Source organism: Megascapheus bottae, chromosome 24 (genome assembly GCF_031878675.1).
Source record: "Megascapheus bottae isolate mThoBot1 chromosome 24, mThoBot2.hap1, whole genome shotgun sequence".
In the NCBI taxonomy this organism is placed as follows: domain Eukaryota; kingdom Metazoa; phylum Chordata; class Mammalia; order Rodentia; family Geomyidae; genus Megascapheus; species Megascapheus bottae.
Genome location: NC_143532.1, coordinates 5912261 through 5935050, shown reverse-complemented (window position 1 = coordinate 5935050; position 22790 = coordinate 5912261). Strand labels below are relative to the sequence as shown.

General features: G+C 42.0%; 1 protein-coding gene across 3 annotated transcripts in view; it reads left to right on the top strand.

The window, feature by feature from the left end:
• Positions 1-22790, top strand: part of Wwox (WW domain containing oxidoreductase) — a 690264-nt gene that overhangs the window by 172138 nt on the left and 495336 nt on the right. For all 3 annotated transcript variants that reach the window (XM_090357246.1, XM_090357248.1, XM_090357247.1), the window contains exon 6: positions 6726-6814. In XM_090357246.1, coding sequence (XP_090213372.1) covers positions 6726-6814 — 89 coding nt within the window. The remainder of the gene's footprint in view (positions 1-6725; positions 6815-22790) is intronic.

The window sequence follows — 22790 nt, the reverse complement described above, 5'->3', positions numbered from 1 at the left end:
TACATTGTTTTTCTTTCAACAACACTGCTTCTCTCATACATTCTAGGTGTATAAAATAAATGTGATAGAAAATAGACACGAATAATTTATGACCATGATGTTAATTTCTGTGTTATGTCTTGATGATGTGTACTGGAGAATGTGAAGACAGCGCTGTGTCACAGCGCTGGAGCTTTGCAACCAACCACGTCTTTGCTGGGTGCTATGTCTTACTTTAGACTCTGTTTATTTATTTGATACTGGTACTCAGGGCCTATGTGTTATCTTTTCTTTTTTTTTGCTTCAGAGTGCCACAGTTCTACTTCTGCTTTTTGATGGTAAATTGGAGATAAGAGTCTCATGGACTTTACAACCCTCTGTTGCTTTAAATCCTATTGACCTCTATTTTCTCATCTGTAAGATGGAAGAAATTAAATATACTTCAAGGCAATACTGCACATATTAGAGCCACACAGTACTTTTATTGCTTTCATTATCAGTCAGTGTATGTATGTGTGTGGGGGGGTTCTTTCAGGAGATCCGAAATGCAGTCGTCCTTAACTCTGAGAGAGGGGTAGACACAGCCAACTGTACTGCACATCCATTGTTTCCTTGAAACAGTACTACAAAATTCACAAATTCCCATTGAGCCCTTACTTTACCTTTGCTGTTGCATACCAGTGCTTAATATATCTAAAAGACAGGGTCTGAGGTATAATTGGAAGCTGACCACTATGAACCCCACCTGGACCTCTGGGGTTCTCAGTTCTTCAGTTTACACTGTACAGATTGTGTAGGTGACACAAACCCCAGGTGCTTGATGAGAGTAATTTGGAGTGACCTTATACAACTTTACTTAGCACGTCTTACAGTGGGAGAGTGGAGGAAACTCCTCCATACGCTCCCCGCGAATTCATAGACAATTGATAATCCATGATAGCTTGTAGTAATGATGGTCATTTCTTAAAAACTATATTTGTTTACTAGAAGGTTTTCTTTTTGCCAGTCCTGGGGCTTGAACTCAGGGCCTGAGCACTGTCCTTGAGCTTTCTCAAGGCTATCACTCTACTACTTGAGCCACAGCACCACTTCTGACTTTTTTTGTTTATGTTGTATAGAGGAATTGAACCCAGGGCTTTGTGCGTTCTGCGCAAGACTCTACCACTAAGCCACTCTCCCAGCCCTCCCCCTCCCGCGCCCCCCCCCCCCCCCGTTTGGTTAGCAGAATATACCTGTGAAGTTATTGAGGAAATTGCATGTCTGATAGTCTTTCCTGGGCTTGGGATCTCTGGGGGACTGAGAAGTGGAGGTGGGACAGAGGACAGGTGAGGCACATGGGCACTGGAGAACACAAATTTCGGGGTAAGAGTCATGACTAAGACCCTGTGCTACTTCTGATCTGTGCTAGGAGATTAAGAACTTTGGCTTCTCCAAATGGTAGATGGAAGTGCGCCCCCTACAGGTTGTTGTTGGGTACTGAGTTGTGTGAACTCAAGACCAGTGTCCTGAGGTTGCTTCCATTGGCCAGCATTGGGGTCCTGCTGATCCTGGCTGTGGTGCCTCTGCTAATAATGAGTGTCTTCCTTCTTTCCTATCCAATGCCATACATACCACATGCCACCATCCCTTTGTTTTCAGGAATTGTCACATTAGAGCCACCCATGTCTAGTTTATAGTCATAAAGTGATACATGATGCACGAAGTGATACAATGTCACATCAACGCAACAAGCAACCCTTTGATTCTGCATTGACAGACTCTGATCACTAAGACAGATCTTATTTATTGATTTACTCCTTCATTTATATTAATTATACATAACAATGGGTTTATTTAGACGTTTTCATACCCACATGTGATGTTCTTTGATTATATTCCCTTCTCCCCTATATACACACACCATTACCTATTTTTGTACTCACCTTCTCCTGGTCCCTTTCTCGTCGCTCTGCTGTCTTTATTTTCTTTCTTTTCAATTTAGATTCCACCTATGAAAGAAAACACAGTATTTGTCTTTCTGAGTCTGGATTATTTCACATTACATGATGATCTCCAGTTCCAACCGTTTTCCTGCAAAGAACATAACTTTATTTTCCTTTATGGCTGAATAAATTCCAATTTTATATGCATACCACATTTTCCTCATTCATCCATCTGTGGGTGAACACCTAGAGTTGGTTCCATAACTTGGCTGTTGTGAATTGTGCAGCAATAAACCCGGGTATAGAGGTGTCTCTGTGGTATATGACTTGGATACTTTTTGTTATAGACCTTGGAGTGGTTGAGCAGGAATTATTGTGTATATTCTTTTTTAGTGTTGTAGAAACCTTCACAGTGATTTCTATGGTGATGATAGTAATTTACATCCCTCCTAGCAGTAGAAAAGTATCCTTACCTGCCTTGCTCTTCCCTGTCATCTGAGGCATGCTAGAGAACTTAAGAACAAGCCAAGAAGATTGAATGTATTGGAGTTGTCACTCAGCTGTGCCACGTGTCCTTGCATCCCAGGGGGAAGGAGGAAAAGGAGTGGGTTTTGGAATCATCTCATGGGCTGAGCCCAAGTGTTAGGGAGCAGGTAGACTCTGAACTGCTTAGATGTGGCCTAAAGCCTTCTGTGCTGGATACCCACCTGTGTGGGTTCACATAATTGAAAATAAGTGATCATCTCTATTTTTCCTGGGTTGTTACATCCATGTATTGGCAAGATTACAGGAAAGGGGGGATTTGGGAGAAGGCTGAGAGAAGCATTTTGTTATACTTCAAGACTTCACATTTTCCCTATGATACTAAGATTTGAGTTGCTCCTCCCAGAAGCCCATCCTGCTGATATATACAGATGGTCGTGCTGTCCATCCAGAGGAATTTGGGCTACATTTTCTTGGCCATTCCAAGCCCCAAAAGGGTGGGTTGAGAGGGGTGGGGGTTGTGAGTTTGTTTTGCCAAAGCAGAGGACAAGATTTGACCACACAAGGCTTTTTATGTTCTAGGTGGCAAGGGCTCATTTACTTATCTGTGGCTTGTTTTTCTTGATATTGAGTGAAGTGATGATTACATAAGTCTGTGCACATGACAAGTTTTATTTTTATGCACAGATATATTCAACAAAGGAAGATATCCCCAAGCTGAGGAAACCCCAGTAACTATTATGGTATAGTAAATGGTATTGTGCCAGTATCAGCTTTTAAGTTTTGGTAGCATATGTAGGCCAGCTATTGGTGAGATAGAATGATGGGTATTCTCACTGTCTGTACTCTTTTTATGTCTTATCGCGAGTTTGTCAGAAATAAAATCAGTGAATCATAGTGAGCTGCTGCAACTGTGTGTTGCTTCCAGACTGCAGAAACTCTTCAATTGGCAGACCAGGTCATCACCTGAGCATGGCCATTCCACTCTCAGAAATGGGTTCTGTGTGCAGTCATTCAGCCATACCCTTTCCTACCAGTTCTGCAGAGACAGGAATAAGAACACCCTTCCCAAATATACAAACACATGCAGCTTTTAATGCCAAAATCTTTCTATATATTTTACTGCCCTAGATTTTTCTATATAACACAGAGTTTTTCTGCATTTCCCAGGGTCAGAACCAGAAACAAGAAATGTGATATACAGGGCAGGAGAATTACCTGAGTAATAGCATGTGGACTTGAATCTGTATCCCCAGGAGCCTCGTAACCCACTGCTTGTGGACTAGTCTGATGAGCTACTTGATGGCTTATGACCCCTAGTTCTCCCTGGATGTGTATGTTTTGATTTTGTTCTTATTGGTAGTGGCAGCTTTGTTTTATTTTGTAATGAGGGGAGAGAGCCCAAAAGACTACCTATCAACCGTTAGTTCCATTCCTAGAAGAATGTATGGTCATGCCATCATTTTCTTTGGCATACTGTTTTGGGGTCACCATCTGGGAAATATGTACATATATTTTCATATTACATAGCTGGCATATTCCTTTGAGTTTCCATGGAGCACTTGGCAGAGGAGAACAATTTCCTTATGGCCTTATCCACAGTGTACTGAATGTTGGACTCTCCTCCTGTGATACATTTGCATTTCTAGACAGATTTGTGTGTGGCAGGTGGGTGTCCTGTTCTGATTGAAGAGCAGTGAGAACCAGAGGAGGAAGGATGGAGTGCTGGGAAAGGCCACTTTATTTGCTTGCACTAAATGTCAGCTTGAGTAATTAAGTATTTTTGAAGCACACCACTATCTGTGGGGAATAAGTAGGCATTCACAGATTTTATATTCTGTAGGTTTTAAAAAATAGCTATTCAGAAACAATGTGAGGTTTGCTCTTCCTTGCTGGCCGAAAGTCTCTAGTGTGGTGTGATCTTGCTCAAATGTCATCAGGGCTCATGGTGACCTTCTGTTCCCCTTTTCATTGAGTTGGGGATGTCATTGGCCCCAGCTTGCAGGACCCACAGTGCTTTGACTCCCTGGCCTGTGGAAAGTCTGCCACGCTACTCTCCATGTGTTGGCATTTCATGTTTGCTGGGTCAAGTGGATGCATTTCTTCTTCTAAAATCTGAATACTTGAGTATTTGCCCCTGTCACCCCTAGATCAGGAATTTGCCTCTACTGTGACCAACTTTGCATTTACTATGAGAGTGACAGAAAGATTGGGAGAAATCATTTATTCACTTCCTTGCACAATTGGGACAAGACCTGAATCCTCTAGGCTCTAATGACAGCAGTCTTGATACCTTCATGCCATGTCCTCATCCAAGCACACTTTTTTGCCATGTGGTGTGAGAGCAAGGATTTGTCACAGTACATAACTTGTCCCATCCTGGCTAAATTCATTGTGTTTTATCTTGTTTCTAGATATTAGACTTATTCTCACAACTCTGACAGTAAATCAGTACTATTTATCTCCCCCCTCCCAAAAAAAAACCCCACCTGAAGCCTGGTGCCAGTGGCTTGTCCCTGTAATCCTAGCAACTCAGGAGGCTGAGATTGAGGATCACAGTTCAAAAAAGACCCCATGAGACTCTATCTCAAATTAACCACTCAGAAACTGGAAGCCGTGCTGTGGCTTCTAAGTGGTAGAGTGCTACCCTTAAGCAAAAAGAGTGGCCAGGACCTGAGTTCAAGCCCCATGAGTGACCCCAAACACACATAAAAAAACAAAAAGGAAACTGAGGCTCAGAAGTGTTAAATGGTCCAAAGTCAGGGCACTTTCCAGTAGCTATGTGGATATCTGCTGTTCAAATCATTAAGCGGTCGAGATATGCTGGCTGCACAGACACTAACCATCTCTGCACAGCCTGCATCCATCCCTAAGGAAGGCAGCTGGGGTGAGCATGTCTCAGCAGTGCCATTTTCATCCCCTTTTACAGCATGCTGTTCTCCTTACTCTTACTTAAACTTCACAGTCTAGACCAGAATTCCCAAGTTGACCATTTGTTTCATGAGGCTCTACTTACCTGGCTGAGTAGGTAACCCAGGCTTTCGTGGCCGTATGTCCCTGCGAAGAGTGAAGTATAACACGTCAGAGTATTCATGTCAAACTCCAACTGGATCTAAGCTGGGAGAATTCCACAAGGACTGTGTCCAGTGTCCAATAGAACATGATCGCATTAGATCCCGACCTCTTTGGTCTTCACTTCTTAGTCGGAGAGTATCTGATTTCTGGAGTCATACAGAATTTTGGGAATTAAACCTTGTCCCTGCTTCCCTCTACCCAACCTTTTGGGTCTTATAAAATACCATCCTGTCCAAATGGGGAAAATAGTATCTGTGGTTCAGTTGCGCCGAGCATTCAATGAGGTGGTTTGTGCGAGCGCTCATCCCCCCGCAGGGCTGAATAGACAGATGCCATCATTCACATTATTATCACCAAGTGTTCTGCTCGTGTTCTGGGCAGGTTTCTCCATCATTCAGCCAGAGTTTGGTAGGGGAACTAGTTCAGTTGAGGTCTTGGGTATCCGCGAATCTTGCCTGGCCTACTGTTGGATTTGTATAAGGGAATTGCCTTTAATTTTTGATGTATGCTTAATGAAAACACTTCAGAATCTTGTTGGCAGCTTTTGGGATTAAAACGTTGCCTGTGGCATTCCTGTTCTTTTCTTTTTTATTGTGTTTTATTGTTGGGATAATGTATAGAGGGGGTTACCATTAGATTCTTCAGGTAATGGATACATTACTTCTCGAAACTTGATACCTGTTCTCATGTTATTGTCCCCCTTTCCCTCCCCCCACCCCCTCCCAGTCATCTTGTTTTCCCCCTTCCCTTTCCTATTTCAAATAAACAAATAAATGTATCTGCAATACACCATGTAACAAAGTCAGATACAGTAACCACATGAGATTAACCATAAGGGGGAGAAAAGAAATAACTTCACATAGTACCTTAAGAACAATAATCACAAAGATAAATCTCTTGTTTCCATACCCTAGAGTTCATTTAGCATTCCTGTTCTTATCAGTCTTGATCCTGGTGTCTCCCCACTTTGGCTTTTTAGAATGTAGATTGAGAAAGAACATGAGCTTAAGTCTCAGAGCACAGCAGAGCCCTTCCTGCTTGCAGAGTCTATAGAGTTCCAGCCCCACGTGCTCTTCAAACTTGGCAGTGAGACCTCTGTTCTTCCACTCACTGCAATGATTTATATTCTCTCTGGGTGTCTAATTTTAAACAGGGGAATTCCGACATGTTCCATAACACATTTACTGTAACCCAACACCATGGACTGAACTTGCTGTTATTTATCATTCCTTTTGACTTTTTTCCCCTCTCCCTCTCTCCTTCCAGCACAAAGCCAAGGTAGAAGCAATGACCCTGGACCTGGCTCTGCTCCGTAGCGTGCAAAACTTTGCTGAAGCGTTCAAGGCCAAGAATGTGTGAGTGTTCCAGGGGAGGCTTCGAGATCATAATTCCTTGCTATTGTAATGTCTTTATCAGATGCTCACAACAGGGAGAATGCAAGGCTGTGGTGTTGTCTTAGTGTCCAAACAGGAGGTTCATTTCTATTGGCCCTGATAAGGAGAATTGTAAGTTTCTTGGCTCTATGTTGCCCTCATTAGGAAAATGTGTCATCAATCTCATAGCGTCCTCCCAGAAAATAAAAGAAAACAACACCATGAAAGGACTTGTAAAACTGGCTAATAAAAGCCAGGGAGTGATAACATACATCTTGGCAGTAGACAGTTTTTCAGTGCATCTCAGAATGGAGCAAGAATATATTTTAATTGCATCCTGGAATAAGTAGCCTCAGTCCTCCAGTACTGGAGAGCGCTGAGAATCCAGGCATCAGAAGGATCTACTGTTTTGTAGTCTCTCACTGATGGAATGTGGTCCACAGATATGTTTCCAAACACAGACACAGGTAGGAAGAAATGTACCCTCTCCCTCCCTCCCTGCCTGCCTCTTGCACTCACGCTCTGCTTTCCTCTCTCCCTCTCTCTCCCTCTCTCTGTCTCTCTCTGTCTCTCTCTCTCTCTTTGTCTCTCTCTCTCTCTCTCTCTCTCTCTCTCTCTCTCTCTCTCTCTCTCTCTCTCTCTCTCTCTCTCTCTCTCTCCTTCTCCCTCTCCCTCTCTCTCTCGCTCTCTTTCCTTTCAAAATGATATCAAATGAAAGCCTCAGCTGAGGGCTTGCATATCTTGTTTCTTTCAGTTCCATTTTCAACTGAGAGGGAGAGGAAAATGAGAGGAAAAGGAGTGAGGAGAGAGAACTAGAAAGAGGAAGAAATGGAGCAAGGGAAGGAGGAAAACACATAGGAAAAAAAGAGAGATGGAAGGAGAAACTCAGACTTCAAGCTAAGAAAACCAGTCTTGGATGGCTACATTATAATTACAGTATTTTGTTTCCAAGTGTTTATTTTTACTGTAGCCTCATATATAGGACAGAAAAAAATTACTGGTTTCTCATTTAACAGAGTAGGTTAAGTTTCATTAATAAATAACTTTTTTTTTTCAGTGAGATGGTTGAGACACAAGGATTAAGTTTATCACTGCTCAGGTAGTGTCAGGAATGAGGTCATTATGTGCAGGGCCTAAACAGTGCTGGAATCTGATGGTCCTAACACATGCCTAGCTGTCCTGGTTAGACAGTATTGGGTATATTCGAATTACTGTCCTCCAAGCAGAAGAGAACTCAAGGGATCGTAAACCAAGAACCGAAATAGGATGCTTTAGTCTACTTCTGTGTCTATGCTGTTGTCTTTATTCTTTGGGCTGGTACTTGAACTCAGGGTCTCCTACTCTCCCTTGGCTTTTTGCACACGGCTAACACACTAGCACTTAAGCCACACTCCCCTTACCTGCTCTTTGCTGCTTATTTGTAGGTAAGTGTCTTGAGGATTTGTCTGCTCAGGATGCCGTTGAGTTAGCTTCACGTCGGAGCTCCTGAGTAGCTAGGATCGCAGGCATGAGCCACTTGGGCCCAAGGCCCTCTGTATTTATTTACACTATCATGCATTCAATTATAAAACTCTTTCTGGAGCCAGCAAGTGATTTGAGTCTGGAGCTCTCAGGACTGAGAGTCCTTGGAGAGTTTACCATTTCTACAAACCCAGGCCTTGCCTCAGCTCACAGATACAGCCAGAGCCCACATGCCAGCCAGCCAGCCGATGTGGGAGCCCCCGTGTACACCTTTTCCTGAGCTCTGTCGTCCCTGGCAGCCATCGTGCCAGAGACATCGGAGAGTCTTAGGAGCATTCAGCGATAGCTTGCAAGACACGTGTTCCTTTATTCCTTTAGCTCTTCATCACCTGTTCACTTGTTTGTCTGTTTAACTCACATCCAGTGGATACACCCAAAGGCATTCTCCTGGGCCCTGGGAACCCTGTGCAGTCCATTTTTATATTCTTTCAAGAGTGTACAGGATTGTACATGGTGTAGCGAAATTCTATAGTGGCAAAAATATGCATTAAAAAGCAAGAGATTTCACTTTTAAAATACAGTCAAGGTGAACGCTCCCTTGGATGTGCAAATGACTGTTTAGTACTTACAAGGTCTCCAGATTCTGAGAACTGTCTGAAATGAATTTAAGTGCTGCTGTCTGGGCTGCCAGAAAACCTTGAGCAGCTCTCTCTTATCATCACCTCCCATCTTCCGGCATTAAAATTTCCATGTGTGTAAAACTTAATGACAAGGGGCTGGAAGTTTGGCCTAGGGGTAGAGTGCTTGCCTAGCATGCACGAAGACCCAGGTTCAATTACTCGGTACCACATACATAGAAAAAGCTGGAAGTGGTGTTGGGGCTCAAGTGGTAGAGCTCTAGCCTAGAGAATAGTCCAAGGACAGTGATCAGGCCCTGAGTTCAAGCCCAGGACTGCCCCCCCCCCAAAAAAAATCCAAAAACTTAATGACAGATGAAAGATGGTCTGCCAGTTCTGGACCAGTTTCTTTTTTTATTATGCTGTTGGCCTGAAAGGGGCTCAGGGCGTCACCCAAAAAAACCTTTAAATGTAGATTCCATGTGGCTACCTCTATGCAATGTACCATTTCAGAGCCTGTGCAGGAACAGCTAAGATATTATGGGATGGCGTGTCCCTCTGCACAGCCCTTGTTTGTGTGTGGGTTTATGTGTACCATCCTGCTGTCCTTGCCTGCTGTAAAAGCTAGAAACAGAAGCCAAGGCTAAAAAACACTGCTGAAAGATTTTTTTTTTTATATTGCAGTGGACATCTTCTCTTTTGGAGGATGGAGCAGGGGTGGGCTATTTTAGAATGATTGCTGATAATAAAGGCTATCTAGAAAGAAGCCCATTTTATTGTGTTCTGTGCTAGGGTATGTGCTAAGCACAACATACATGCATTTTCCCCCCATTCTTTGCTTTCTTCTAGTAACTCTAGCCATTTGTCATGGTTATTTCTATTTTCCAGATTGAAAGTTGGAGCCGCCAAGAGGCTGGCTTGCTTGAACTAGTTCAACAGGTCTAGAATTTGAACTCAATTCTGTGTGGATCTGGAAGCTGTAATGCATTTTGTTGCTTCTTACATTTTGTCAGCTGTTTCTCACTATGGAGTTCTGTGTTCATTTGTAGATTGCCACATAACAAATCAGCCACACATTCTAAGGCTTAAATCAACTTTAAAATAATAAATGTTCATTTCCTCCTATCGTTGCCTTCTCTTCTCCTCTTATTTTCCCCTGTCATTTCCTTCCCTCTCTGTTCTTTCTTCCCTTGTTTCTCCTTTCTTTCCCAATTTGTTGAAACATCTAGATAGCCTCTCTACCTTTTTGGCCTTAAGGTCTTATTATATTTAGGTGTACCAGAGAGGTTTCAACATGTCAGTTAATGAGTATCTGTGTGGCAGGGTTGCTTCCTGGGTGGTAGTTCTCTCCTTCATGTGGAGGGCACGGATGCCTGCTTCCCAATCCTGCCCGCGTCTCTGCCTCCCTCCCGTTTGCCTGCTCCCTTTCCCACTCATTTATTCTGTTATTACTCTCTCATTCTTCGTGGTGGTCAGTCCAGAAGCCTCTGCCTTTTTCTAGATAGTTCTCCCCAGAGTTAGTGGTCGTGGTGATGGTGGTGAGCCAGTGTGTCTCAGGTTGAATTATTTTGGGCATTACTGGAAAGTTCCAAACCAAAGCCTGTGGCTTTGTCCCACCAGACTGAGACTTAAAGAATATGGTTTGTTGAAACTGTGATTCTGGCCCAAAGCCAGATTCCACATTGCCTGGAAGGCAGAGATGTTGGTCAGAGAGCGAAGAGCTGGGTTGAATCTGATCACATTCGCACTCTGGGCACCAGGCCGGGCAGCTTGCTATTTGTGAGGTTCTTGTTTGCGCTGCCCACTCTTCCCTGTCTGGAGCTGAGCATCACCGGTCATCAGTGGAAAAACAAACATTTCTGAGACCAGCGTTGGAAGTAGGGTCACTGTCAGTATCTTTTTTTCATCTTCAAAAAGTTTTGTATACCTTGAGTTCCTTACACGAATGGGCAGCTGGAGGTGGCACACTCAACAGGACACAGGATTCTGGGATTCCAGTCAGCATGCGTAACACCAGCCAACGGCTTTGGCTCATTCTGCAAATTAATCAAAATTGACAGGAAATTTATATTCAAATCATTATGCAGTTCTGAAGGTTTCTAGCACATCATTTTTGATCCTGGGTTTCTATTTCTCTTCTCAGCTTTCTGTCTCTAGCATAATTAAGGAGACAGGCTTAAGAAGTTAGGCTTCATTTAGCTTAGAAGATTATGTCAAATGGTGTTTATTAAGAAAGGTTAGAATAAAGATTTTCTTTCCTTTGCTTTTTAGAAGAGAAAAAAATCTTTAACTACGTTATTTATTTTTACTTTCTACTAAATTGCTTTCAGAACGTGAACTTACAAATCCCAGATACAAGTCTAGGATTCCTATTCCTCAGTTTTCTGTTTCCATTCCTTTTATGGAAGTGGGTGGGATATACATTATAAATAAATTCCAAAGTTTGAGGGATAAATTACACCTGAAGACCAATGTGTAAATTGCAGATTAATCCATTTCTCCCTCTCTTAGTTTCAAGAAGAAAGTTCTCACCAGTGTATCTGCAGTGATCTTTTCCTAACAAGAGAAGTCCTTTTTCGTTTGCCCAACAGAGGATCATATTGCTTAGCTTTTCTCCATGGGATGAAAATGAAAAGCAAGGAAAACAGGCACATTCTAAAATGAGATCTTCATTGGGACTTTTTCTTTCTCAGGAAAGTTTAAAGAAGCTGTAATTTCTCTCCATCCTGTACATTTTCTGTTTAATATTGTAGTATATATAGTACATCTGGAAACACCAGGGAAAAGTCCATCCAGCATATTTCCTGAAATTGAAATGATGATGTACCTGAATTAAAGGTACTCTTTAGGAAGAGTGGAGAGCAGATACAAGTTCTCTAGTGTTTATGACCACCAGTACTTTTGTAAGCTGATGTTATGTTTTCCCCCCTCACTAGATTAGACAGGGGTGGCAGAGTTTTCCTGTGAAGAATTAGACAGTAAATATCTTCACTTCTGTGAAGCTGATGATTTCCGTGGCAGCTATTCAATAATTTTTCATTTAGACAATGAGGTATATGATTGGCAATGGCTGTTTCAATAAAACTTTATCCATAAAAACAGCAAACAGCAAGTAGGTTGGATTGGAATCTGACTTGGGACTATGTTTTACCGCCCCCCCCATGTTGGACTACAGCCCAATTTCCCTTAAAATATAATTAGTGTTAATGCATCCTTATCCTATCATGAAAAACACAAGTCATTCTTCTTAGAAAAAATAAGATGTCCTGTCTAGTTAAGTACATATATCTAATGCCTTGTGCATGGTTAATTTCAATTCACTGCAAAATGTATCTGAGGATACTTAACCGCCTAGTGACTAGATAAGAGTGCGAGCAGAACAGTATGGCTTGCTATATTTTGGAAATATCACCATATAAGAGGAGCAGGTCAAGGAACACAAAGGGCTAGTATTAAATAATGAAGGCACTGAAACCCTAATTGGAGCTTGAAGCTATGAAATGATGATGATAATTGCTGATATTCACTAGATACTCATCACATGACATGTGCAGCTTGGAGTTGATTATGCCTCCCTACCTCCCCTTCTGAGGACTGAGAGTGGGTTGGATATGGTGGGAGAACTCAAGAGTTTGCACTAGCCCAATCAATCCCCACATAACACAGGTCAAGAAATAGTAGAGGGTAGAGAGGCTAGGGAGCCCACAAAGTTCAGGCTAGGTAATAGGTTGTAGGAGTGGAATTTAACCTCGGATCTTCACTGAGCTCAGCTCAGATTGGTTTGGAGAGTAAGGGCGATCTGTCTCATTTGAGAGATGCATCTTTATACAACACATTGTCTCCGAAGGAGATTTGTTTTATTAATAGGATGGATGACAACTGCTGCCTACTGGGACAATTATTAAGGTCACTTCAGGGTTAAAGGAGATTCTTCTTCCAGCCAATTTTCTATCACCAAGAGGAAATCCATTCTGCTGAAATACTCATAAAGAAGGTTAAACAAAGTCAGGAGAAAGAGAAGCTCACCCCCTCAATTAAGGTTCTCAGTCCATTTTTCCACCCAAATGGCTATAAGGTGCTTCTCCGCGGAGTCCCTTTAAGCAGAAATGGCAGCGATTTACCTTCATTTGCAGTTGTCTGTGGGTTCGTTCTTCTCTAGTTTCGACATGTCTTCAAAATGATGCTCATCAGGTAGGCAGAAGAAGACCAGAGGGGCATTTTGGTATCACACCTCTAATTACTCTCCTATTTGAACCCAGCACTCCCACTGGCCTGCTTGGTGAAGTCTCTTTGCAGGAACTATTTGCTTGCCTGTGCCAGTGCAACCTACCAAGACCGCTGAGGCCTGGCCCCCTTCTCCTGTGTAGCACTGTTCACACAACCCTGTTCTTCTCTCTTAACAGCGTCGGGATCCTGACTGGCTTATGCTGTCCCCTCCAACCCTGTCCATCACCTGTCCTTGGATGACTTTGTGTCACACCCTCCACAGAGCCTTCCTCTCTCCTCTGCCACACAGCTGCATTGACGGGTCATGCCTTGGATATCAGTAACATACTCGGCGTGACATAGAACACCCTGGGTGTGCTTTCTTGGTACATTATTCTTTTCTTTGTTGAACTGAGCCCCAGATGAACAGAAATCTGTGCATTCGCTCTTCATCTCTATTCTATACCCTACTAAGATGGGGACTTTGGCAAATGCTCTAACCCTTGTTGCCCTGTTTGTTTGTCAGTAAAGCCACTCGGATTGTCAAGAGATCCAGAATGCTTACTGATGATAATAATATACCTGATATCTAGTGAACACTTATAGTTTAGCCAGTTTTGTCATTGTCATTTTCATATGCACTCTTTGAAAATACCATATATGAGCCTAAAGAAGGGAATGAATCGACAGATGGTGGGAAAGAAACAACCAAGCCAGTAAGGGAGGAATGGAGGAAGGAAGGAGCAATGGAGGAAGGAATGGGAAGGGAAAGGAAGGGGAGGGAAGGGAAGGGAAGGGAAGGGAAGGGAAGGGAAGGGAAGGGAAACAGAGGGGACGACAAAAGGAAGGAGAGAAATGGAGACACAGTTTCATAAGGTACTGGTCCTCAGCCATTCAGAGTTCCTAAACTGGCTCCTCTTTGAGAATTATGATGGTAATATTCGTTTGTCAGTACTGGACACAACCTTTAAGGTAGTCATATAGCAACAGTTACTCAACTGTCTTAGATATTCCTTTCTAGGAACCAGTGAAAACATTTGTCCATAGAGAGTGAAGGCCTCCATGGTGGTCACAGGCCGTGTGATCAAGGCAAACTGACCTTGTCTGAGCTGGATGGGGCAGGCTCTCCAGAGTCCAGTCCACGGAGCCCATTCCAGCTCCCGCATGGAGACCACCCACGTAGCCATCCATACTCCAACACTGTGGTGGTGTTAACATTTGGTTACTCTCAGAGAATTCTTGATTTATGTAAGACTTGGAAAAAAAAAAGCGTTCCAGTTTCTGTGGTTTAGAATTATATTTCCCATCTTGGCCCAAGAATCCAGCTTGGTGGATTCCTCCCCTCTCCCCCCAACCATCCTGACCACACCATTGTCACGTCAGAGTTCTACATTTCCATAATTGATATGTTGAGTAGTTGTGCTTAAACCACACTGAAATCACATTTTAATAACATGGGAGCCATCTTTTTTCTGCCTGTACATTGTTGAGAAGCTAATTCGTGTCAGCCTAAAAACTTGAAATATGCTTGAAATGAATCAGAGGCACTACACCGCGCAGACTGCTGCAAATCCCCCAGGGCGATTATATTTTTACGTGAACCACTTGTCACCGTGCTGTGTTTTCAGTATTTAGAGCACTTTCTTTTCTTCATTTTAGAAGAACCAGTTCAGGAGCTTGTCATTCAGAAAAAAACATAATCCTATCCTCTCAATTAGCAGCACAGTACCGCACTGTGCCTCTTAAACTTAAGCTGCTATTATAGTTCAGCATAATCAAAAAAGATATTCAAGTTGACATTTTACAATCATTGATAGCTAAAAGGGAGAAAAAAACAGAAGAAAGCTCTCTGAATGACTCAGAAGTACTCTGTACGTAAGCTGGAAAATTATATTATTTCTGGAGATTAATTGGAGTATTATCTCGCCATTCTATGAGAACACAATTGCCTCGATTTCCCACAGTGTGTAAAGTCCCAAGAGAAAATATCTGTGTAGTTTTGTCATTCCTTTCTTAAATACCAGGTAATGGATTTGTGACTATTTTCTTTTGTTTTGTCAGGAATGAAGTTTGAACTCAGGACTCCGTGCTTATTGCTCCAAACACAATTGTCACTTGAATCTGCCCCCAACAACCCTGTTTTGGTTGAGATTATTTTTCTAGAAAATGCCTCCTGCTTTTTGCCCTTGGTGGATTTGAACTTTGATCCTCCTATGGGCTTCCCCCATGGCTGGGATTCAACTCTATCAACCTGTGGTTGTTCAGTGAGATGGAATCTTACAAACTTTTTGCCTAGGCTGGCCCCAAACAGCAATCTTCCTAATCTTTGTCTCCTTAGTAGATAGTGGGTAGCTACCACACTACTTCTAAATCACATATACCAGCCATTTCACAATAGTACATAACCATCACTGTAAAAGCTAAATACCTTATGTTATTTTGTGATCTTTGCTGTTGAGCTAAAATATACTTCCATAATTTTATTTTATTATATTTAAAAACATGATAAAGTTCAAGGTTTCTATTTATTAGGTCTGTTCTAAATAGTTGATACTGTTATTTGAGCCATGCACAGAGCAGGGATATCAGGGAAGTCTTAGGATTTTGCTGTTGGTGGCCAAGGGGACTTGAACCGAGCCAGAGGGGAGGGAGTAAAAGAGCCCTGGGTTGAGTGTCAGAATTGCCTGATTTGGGCCTCTCTGTCATTTAACACCAATTCCTGGTTGGTTCTTTAAGTAGCAGCACCCTGCACTCAGTCCTGAGCCTTCCCAGTAGAAGAACAGATAATTGTAACTATGATTCTACAGGGTTCCCTCCCCACCCCCGAGATTTCCTATGACTCAATAGGCCCAGTTTGGCCACATCAGGCCATGTTCTTTTATTTCTCTCCAGTGTACACTTAATAGAAAGTCATCCTGTTAGAGGAAAGGCTTCAGTTGGATATGACCTGTTAAAACCTTTGCTCCAAAAAAGATTTCAATCCTAGTGACTCACTGTCACGCCTCCAAGGTAGATGGTTCTCATGCAGACCTTCCTTCTTCCTCATCCTGTGGGAAGGTTTCTCAAGCTCCGTGCAGCTTCATATCAGGTTCACGTCTGTTTTATGTGTCCTACATGTATATTCTGGAGCATACTCAGGTGTTTTAGGCTTGGTCCTCCATACTTGCAAAGGCAGGCATCCAGTCAGATCATTTGCCCTGACTTCCATTTCCTGTATTCATTCTTGCTGTGATTTTTGCCTTGATTACTTTGGCATGATTTCATTTAGTTTTAGTAGGCCTACTCGGCTTTATAAATTTTCAGGCAGATTTTTAAATCTATTGATTTTGGTATTATGTATAAATGATGCTATTCTGCACAAATTTATTACTACAGAAATGATCCATACGCATTGCAGAACATATGGAAAAATAATGGAAAAGCATAAATAGAGAAAGTACAATTACTCAATATCCTGCCCTTTGGTTAATTTGTCTTTATTTCTTGAGTGATTTTACTGTGGAGATTTTCAAACATACATAAGAGAGAAAAATATATAAAGGACCTTTACATACCTTCACCTAACTCCTATAATTGCTAACATATGGTCAATTCTATTCACACTTTAGCCCCTTTCTTGGTAGATTATTTTAAAGTGAATCTAAGATATCATAAATTTTTATCCATGAATTCACTATTCCTTCTCAGTGAACACCACTGCCTATATTTCAGAATATCACTCTGGTTGTTATTTTTGCTCTTCTTTCATGGAATGAAGAGATTTCTAGGAAAGATACATGCATGGTTGCTTATATCTTCCATATGATTTTGAAAAAAAAATGCTTTTCTAATAACACTCTTTCTCCCTTAGGTTTTCATCATTCTTCAGTAAAGGTAGTAGATTGTCAATTGATACTAGAATATGGGAAATAGGGCATGGAGGTTGGCCTAGTGTCAGAGTGCTTGTTTAGCGTGCATTACGTTCGATTCCTTGGTACCACATTCATAGAAAAGCCTGAAGTTGTGTTGTGGCTCCAGTGGTAGAGCACTAATCTTGAGGAAAGCCCTCGGAGAGTGCTCAGTCCCTGAGTTCAAGCCCCAGAACTGGCAAAAAAGAATAAAAATATAAAAGAATATGGGAAATATTAAGAATAATGGTTTTGTGTATATATCCTGGGACTTGAACAAAGCCTGGGACCTGTCCTTGAGCATTTAATTAAATTATGATCCTCAGATCTTAGCCTCCTGAGTAACTACGATTACAGAATGGAGCTACGAATGTACCAGCCAAAAATAATGTTTTAAAGAAGAAAAAAACAAGTTGAAAATTGTTCAGCCTATTATTTATTTTTTGTCAGTATTGGGGTTTCAACTCAAGACCTTGCTATATTCTGAGCCATGCCTCGAACCCTCAGCCTATCTTTTCAATGAATTCGTTTCAGATACAGAGAAATCAATTCAATCTGATGTGATCCCTTTTCTCAAAAGGCTGAAATAATGTCATGGACTAAAACAGGTGGCTTTCAGCCATCAAAAATAATCATATAACCTCTTTTTTTTTTATTACCTTGTTCTGTGTTGCTTAAGTCTGTTAAGTCTGATTGGTGGCAGGGAAAGAACCCTGCAAGGGACTGCTTAACTCATTCTGAAGGTATCAGAATGGGTTTGATTTTGCTCTTTCCAAAATGGAAATCAAATTTATATACGATAGACGTTACCACTGTAAAGCTGAGTGTGGCTATAATCTCAGCTTTGGGGAGGCTAAGGCAGCAGGTTGTGAGTTTGAGGCTAGCCTGTGCTACCTAGTGACTTTACAGCCCATTTGGGCTACACAGAAATCTTAGAGAAAAGCAACATTTCAAAGTGTACATTTAATGTTTTTTCCTTACATTCACAGAGTTGTACCTTCACCACTACTACTGGATTCCAGAATATTCTTACCATTCAATAAAGAAGCTCTAAAGATTAGCAATTTTTCCCATCTCCCCTTCCTCTATCCCTAGGCAACCCCTTACCCATTTTTTGCCTGTTCTGGACCTTGCCATAAATGAAATCATCTGGTGTTTTGTAGCACCTCTGTCATGTAGTGTTATGTTTTCAGGGTCTGTCTAGCTTAGTTTTCAGCTGGAGGACATTCTGTAATACAGGTGCATGTTTTCCAGGAGATGCTCACTTGGGTTCTTTCTACCTCTGGGCTGCTATGCTTGTTGCTCTCCTTATTCTGTCCTGCTGGAAGACATGGTGATGCATGGTAGCTATAGGTTGGAAGGTAGGGTGGTAAGTCCATGGAATGAATTTAGGCTTTAGCACTGCCCCAAACTCAACCCTAAGAGCCTTTCTGAGTCTTCTAGTATAGGCTCTTGGCTGAGACACAACTCGTGTTTGAATACTGTCCTTTTCGCTTAAGGAGTGATTGGCTAACCAAACCCACCCTGTCTGATTTATTTTGTGAAACATTTCCTCTATTTTGCCTCACCTTACCTAGGAAATCATTCTTACCAATCAGTGCCATGTACTGTATGGCAGAGGCCCTCAGCAGATTTGGGATTCAGTTGGTGACAGGAACTATACTGCTACCAGGCGTGAATCAGTCCTCAGCTCCTGGACGGCGCACTGCTCCTGGCAAGGCTGTATTTCTTCATTAGCTATTCCCAGGGCCCAGGCAGTCCCCAGGGATGTCAGAGTACATTAATTTTTATCATAACATGGAATCTTTCAGGTCTGAATGGCAGCACACAGCTGTCAGGGGCTTTCTGAACTCTATTACAGCTCCATATATCTCTAGGCAAAACAGGAGAGTCATCCTTGGCAAGCGACATGTACAAAATGCATGAGATGTTTTATTGTGTGACTTGACCATGTGCTGAAGCACATTATCTACACAGTGTCTTCCTATTGTCCGGGAACATTCACCTCTGCCACCCCACATCCAGCCCCTCCCACCTCCCTGAGTTAGCATTGCCCCAACTTTGTCTTGACTAAGTTCTCCTCGCCTAATGGTAATGACATCCTCATCTGATGCTTAGAACTATTCTATAAATACATTAAGAAATTGAATGCTCCCTTCCTATGAATTTTCAGCAGAATTTATGCATCCATGGCATCGCCCAAGTTCATAATGACTTGTTATGCTTACTATTGCTTTGTGTCCACAAAAATGTACTTTTAATTTACAAGAATGCTAATGTGTTTCTGGAAAGCCCAGGATTTTTTTTTTCATCCTTGCCTTTATTTTGCCCAATTATCAGTGTTGTCAAATATTTAAAGGGAGGCAGTGTACCTCGAGAGGAGGCCCTAGTATGATTTTCAATGAACAAGTAACAAAATCCAGTAATCTTGTAGGCATTGGGCTGTGCACTAGAGATTGCTCAGTGTGGAGGAGGCATCCTTCCCTGGGGAAGGCATGCTGAAAAAGACAAGACCAGATTTTTCATTGTAGAAGTAAATGTGTTCTTGTTTGTGTGCCTTCTTGTTTGGTTTGTTTTCTGTCAGAGCCTCACTGTGTGGCACAGCTGGCTCCACCTGCAAAGTGTCCTGATGTCTCTATCCAGGTAGCACCAAGCCTGTTCTGGCCTCTTGTTCCAGCCCTGTGGATACCTTTTGCTTTACTAGTAACGGATGTGTTTCTAGAGCAGTGTGAACTCTTCCTTTGATTGCTCCCTCTGCAGGATGCTGCATTGCATGGAGTCTGTGGGCCTCGGCCCAGAGTTTCTTGAAGTTTAGGTAGCACTATTTGTATCTAAGATGTTTACCAGCAAAGCTGTCTTAGGATGTGATCATTACAAAAAAACAAACAAACCAGCAACAAACAACTCTCAGTCAGAAGGGCAACGCCACTTAGCATTTGCTTTTGCTACAGACAAAGCTGAGAAATATTGATGACTCAGGTTCAGTGCAGTCATATGGTATAAATGCAGGTGTCCTTACATTGGCAAATGATAGCTAAATAAGTGTGGTATTATTGTCATAGACAATGATTTTACTGGTTAAAACACACACACACGCACACACACACACACACACACACACACACACGCGCGCACACACACTGACTATGTGAAATGCTTTAGAAAAATTAAAGAGAGAGAATGGGACCAGGCACTAGTGGCTTACCCCTGTAATCCTAGCTACTGGGGAGGCTGAGATCTGAGGATTGTGGTTTGAAACCAGCCTTGGCAAGGAAGTCTATGAGACTCTTGCCTCCAATTGCCAAGGTCCCGAATTCAAGCCCCAGACCTGGGACAAAGAGGAAGGGGGGGGGAGAGAGAGAAGGGAGAGAGAGAGAGAGAGAGAGAGAGAGAGAGAGAGAGAGAGAGAGAGAGAGAGAGAGAGAGAGAGAGAGAGAGGGAGGGAGAGGGAGGGAACTTGGCAGGTATGTACAAGAGATAGAGCATTCCCATAAGGTACCTGATTTGATTTTTCTCAGGGATATAGTAATTTAAGAAATCTCTACTGTACGAGGAGCACAAAGTGACTTTCCCTGTGATCCCTGCCCTTCCTACCTTCTCCCTGTGGGTACGGGAAAGCTGGAAGACAGAGAGAAATAACCTGGTCTTCTCTAAATCACGCCAGCCAGCATTCTTCACTTGACAGCTTCTTCCTTCCTATTTATATGAATGATATTCATGTTCTCCGCATTAGCTTGTAGAGTTCACTAAGCTCCATTCTGGCCTCCTGAGTGTTCTTTCATATCATAACTAAATTTCTTTAGGAAGAAGACCATGATTCATTTGTCCGATTGAAAACTGGGAGTCAGCTGAGAGAGACTTGGTTAATTTCCCCTGTCTCAGTTTCTAGGATCTGTGTGAGCCTCCGAGGTTGTGAGTGTAGTTGAAGTTATTTTTCTTTCCTCTCCCTTCCCTGCACACTCATATTGTGCTTACTGTTGACTTTTCATTTTATTAAATGTTCCCAGGAAGCCAGAACTCAAAACAACGTAGTGCTTAAGTACAAAGGGCAGGAGGACAATGGAAACAATAGGGAACGCCCCCCTGGAAACAGAGCTGCATTTGAGATATCATGCCAGTTGGACTAAGTGTGCAATTATCGAATCGATGCATTTTCCTTGAAAAGCCTGTCTTGGGGAGGATGCAGCTGTATCTTGCTTGTACATTTTCCCTCATTTGGAATCAATGAGGTTGAGATTTTGCTGTTGGGTTTAAGCATGATGGAATAGGAAAATATAATCAAGATAATGGACGGGAGACAAAAATTTAAGAAAATAACAAAAAGAGAGAGAGAGAATGTTTCCATTTTCCGTTAAGTGTATGTACTGATGTTCCAGAATCTACTATAAGAAGTTGTAAATGGTGCATGAAATGAAAAATTCTTGGCAGTCTCCAGGGGATAGAGAGAGAGAGCTGCACTCTACTCTTGGTGATTGTTTTTGCATTATTTTCTCTATCCTAGCTGAAATAAAGAAAAAAATTAATTAAGTGTGGCTAGGTTATCTTGACAGTTAAATTCACTCCTTGTTAATCCTGGTTAATTGTTATTCTAATACTGGATGGTGTTTCTCAAATTCTCAACATCTCTAAGACCTTTAACGTTTCAAAACTGAGCTAGTGGCTGGTGGCCAGTGGCCGCCCAAGCTGATAATGGTTTTGTATGTTGATTTTTTCCCCCCATGCTTGTGTTCTGTGCTTTTCTTTCTTTGCCTATTTATTTAGGAGACTCTCTTTTAGAGATACTGAGTAAGGGCTTGAGAGATAATCTGTAGGTATTTTCTAAATGTGATGACAGATGTCTGTCATCACTGGCAAGTGCCAGAGTCCCAAAATAGCATCTCAAGGTATAGAAACGATTCCCCTAAACAAAAAGAAGTTTTAGATATCCACTCTCACATGGTCCATGCTGGACACTTCATATACTTTTTTGATATTCTCAGTTTACAAGCAAGGATGGAATTATTATTACACTATTATAGTGTATTATTATTATGTATTTTGTCCAACCTGTTGTAGAGTATAAGTAACTTCTTTAGAAACTTGCAGTATATGACCCTCAATCACTAGAAGCCTCTCTACTCACTCACTGCCTTTTGGGCCACTGATGGGTTGGTGAACCATGCCCAGGCTTGAGGTAGCTGTAGCATTGCTATAAGCTGTTTGTATTGCCATTCATGAATTCATAAATTCTTACTTGACCAGTCCAAGGCATTAAAATGAGAAGTTCACCTTAGAATTCTACAGGATTGTTACCCTTAATTTTCTGGGAGAAAATACTGCCAAGTATCAAGCAAGACCAAGAAACCATTTTCTCATGGGAGTTATGAGTAGGTCCTTAGGCCCTGGCAATGAATTTCTTGAATATCTCTGAACAGTATATATTTTTACAACTTTCTTAAGCAAGGATCCATTTAAGGCTGTTTTAAGGGGAACTGGAAAGTATTTCTTTTGGGGGTAAGTATTCTGCCTTAGTTACTCTTTTTCTGGGTCTAAAATGAAATCGCCTAAACTCACTATTGTCTCAACATTCTGAAGTATGCTCATTTAACCCAGGAAACCCTAACTCATTTTGGGGTAGTATTTGCAAATCTTCACTATAACTCAGTCCCATGGTGGGGGCTGTGATGCTCGTTTGAAGCATACTTTTCCTCAGGTTTGTAATTACCCAGTCTTAGGTTCCTTGAGTCATAATGGGGGATCTTGTCTTCAAAGCATAAATAGCTGTCTTTATTGACAAATAATACCAAG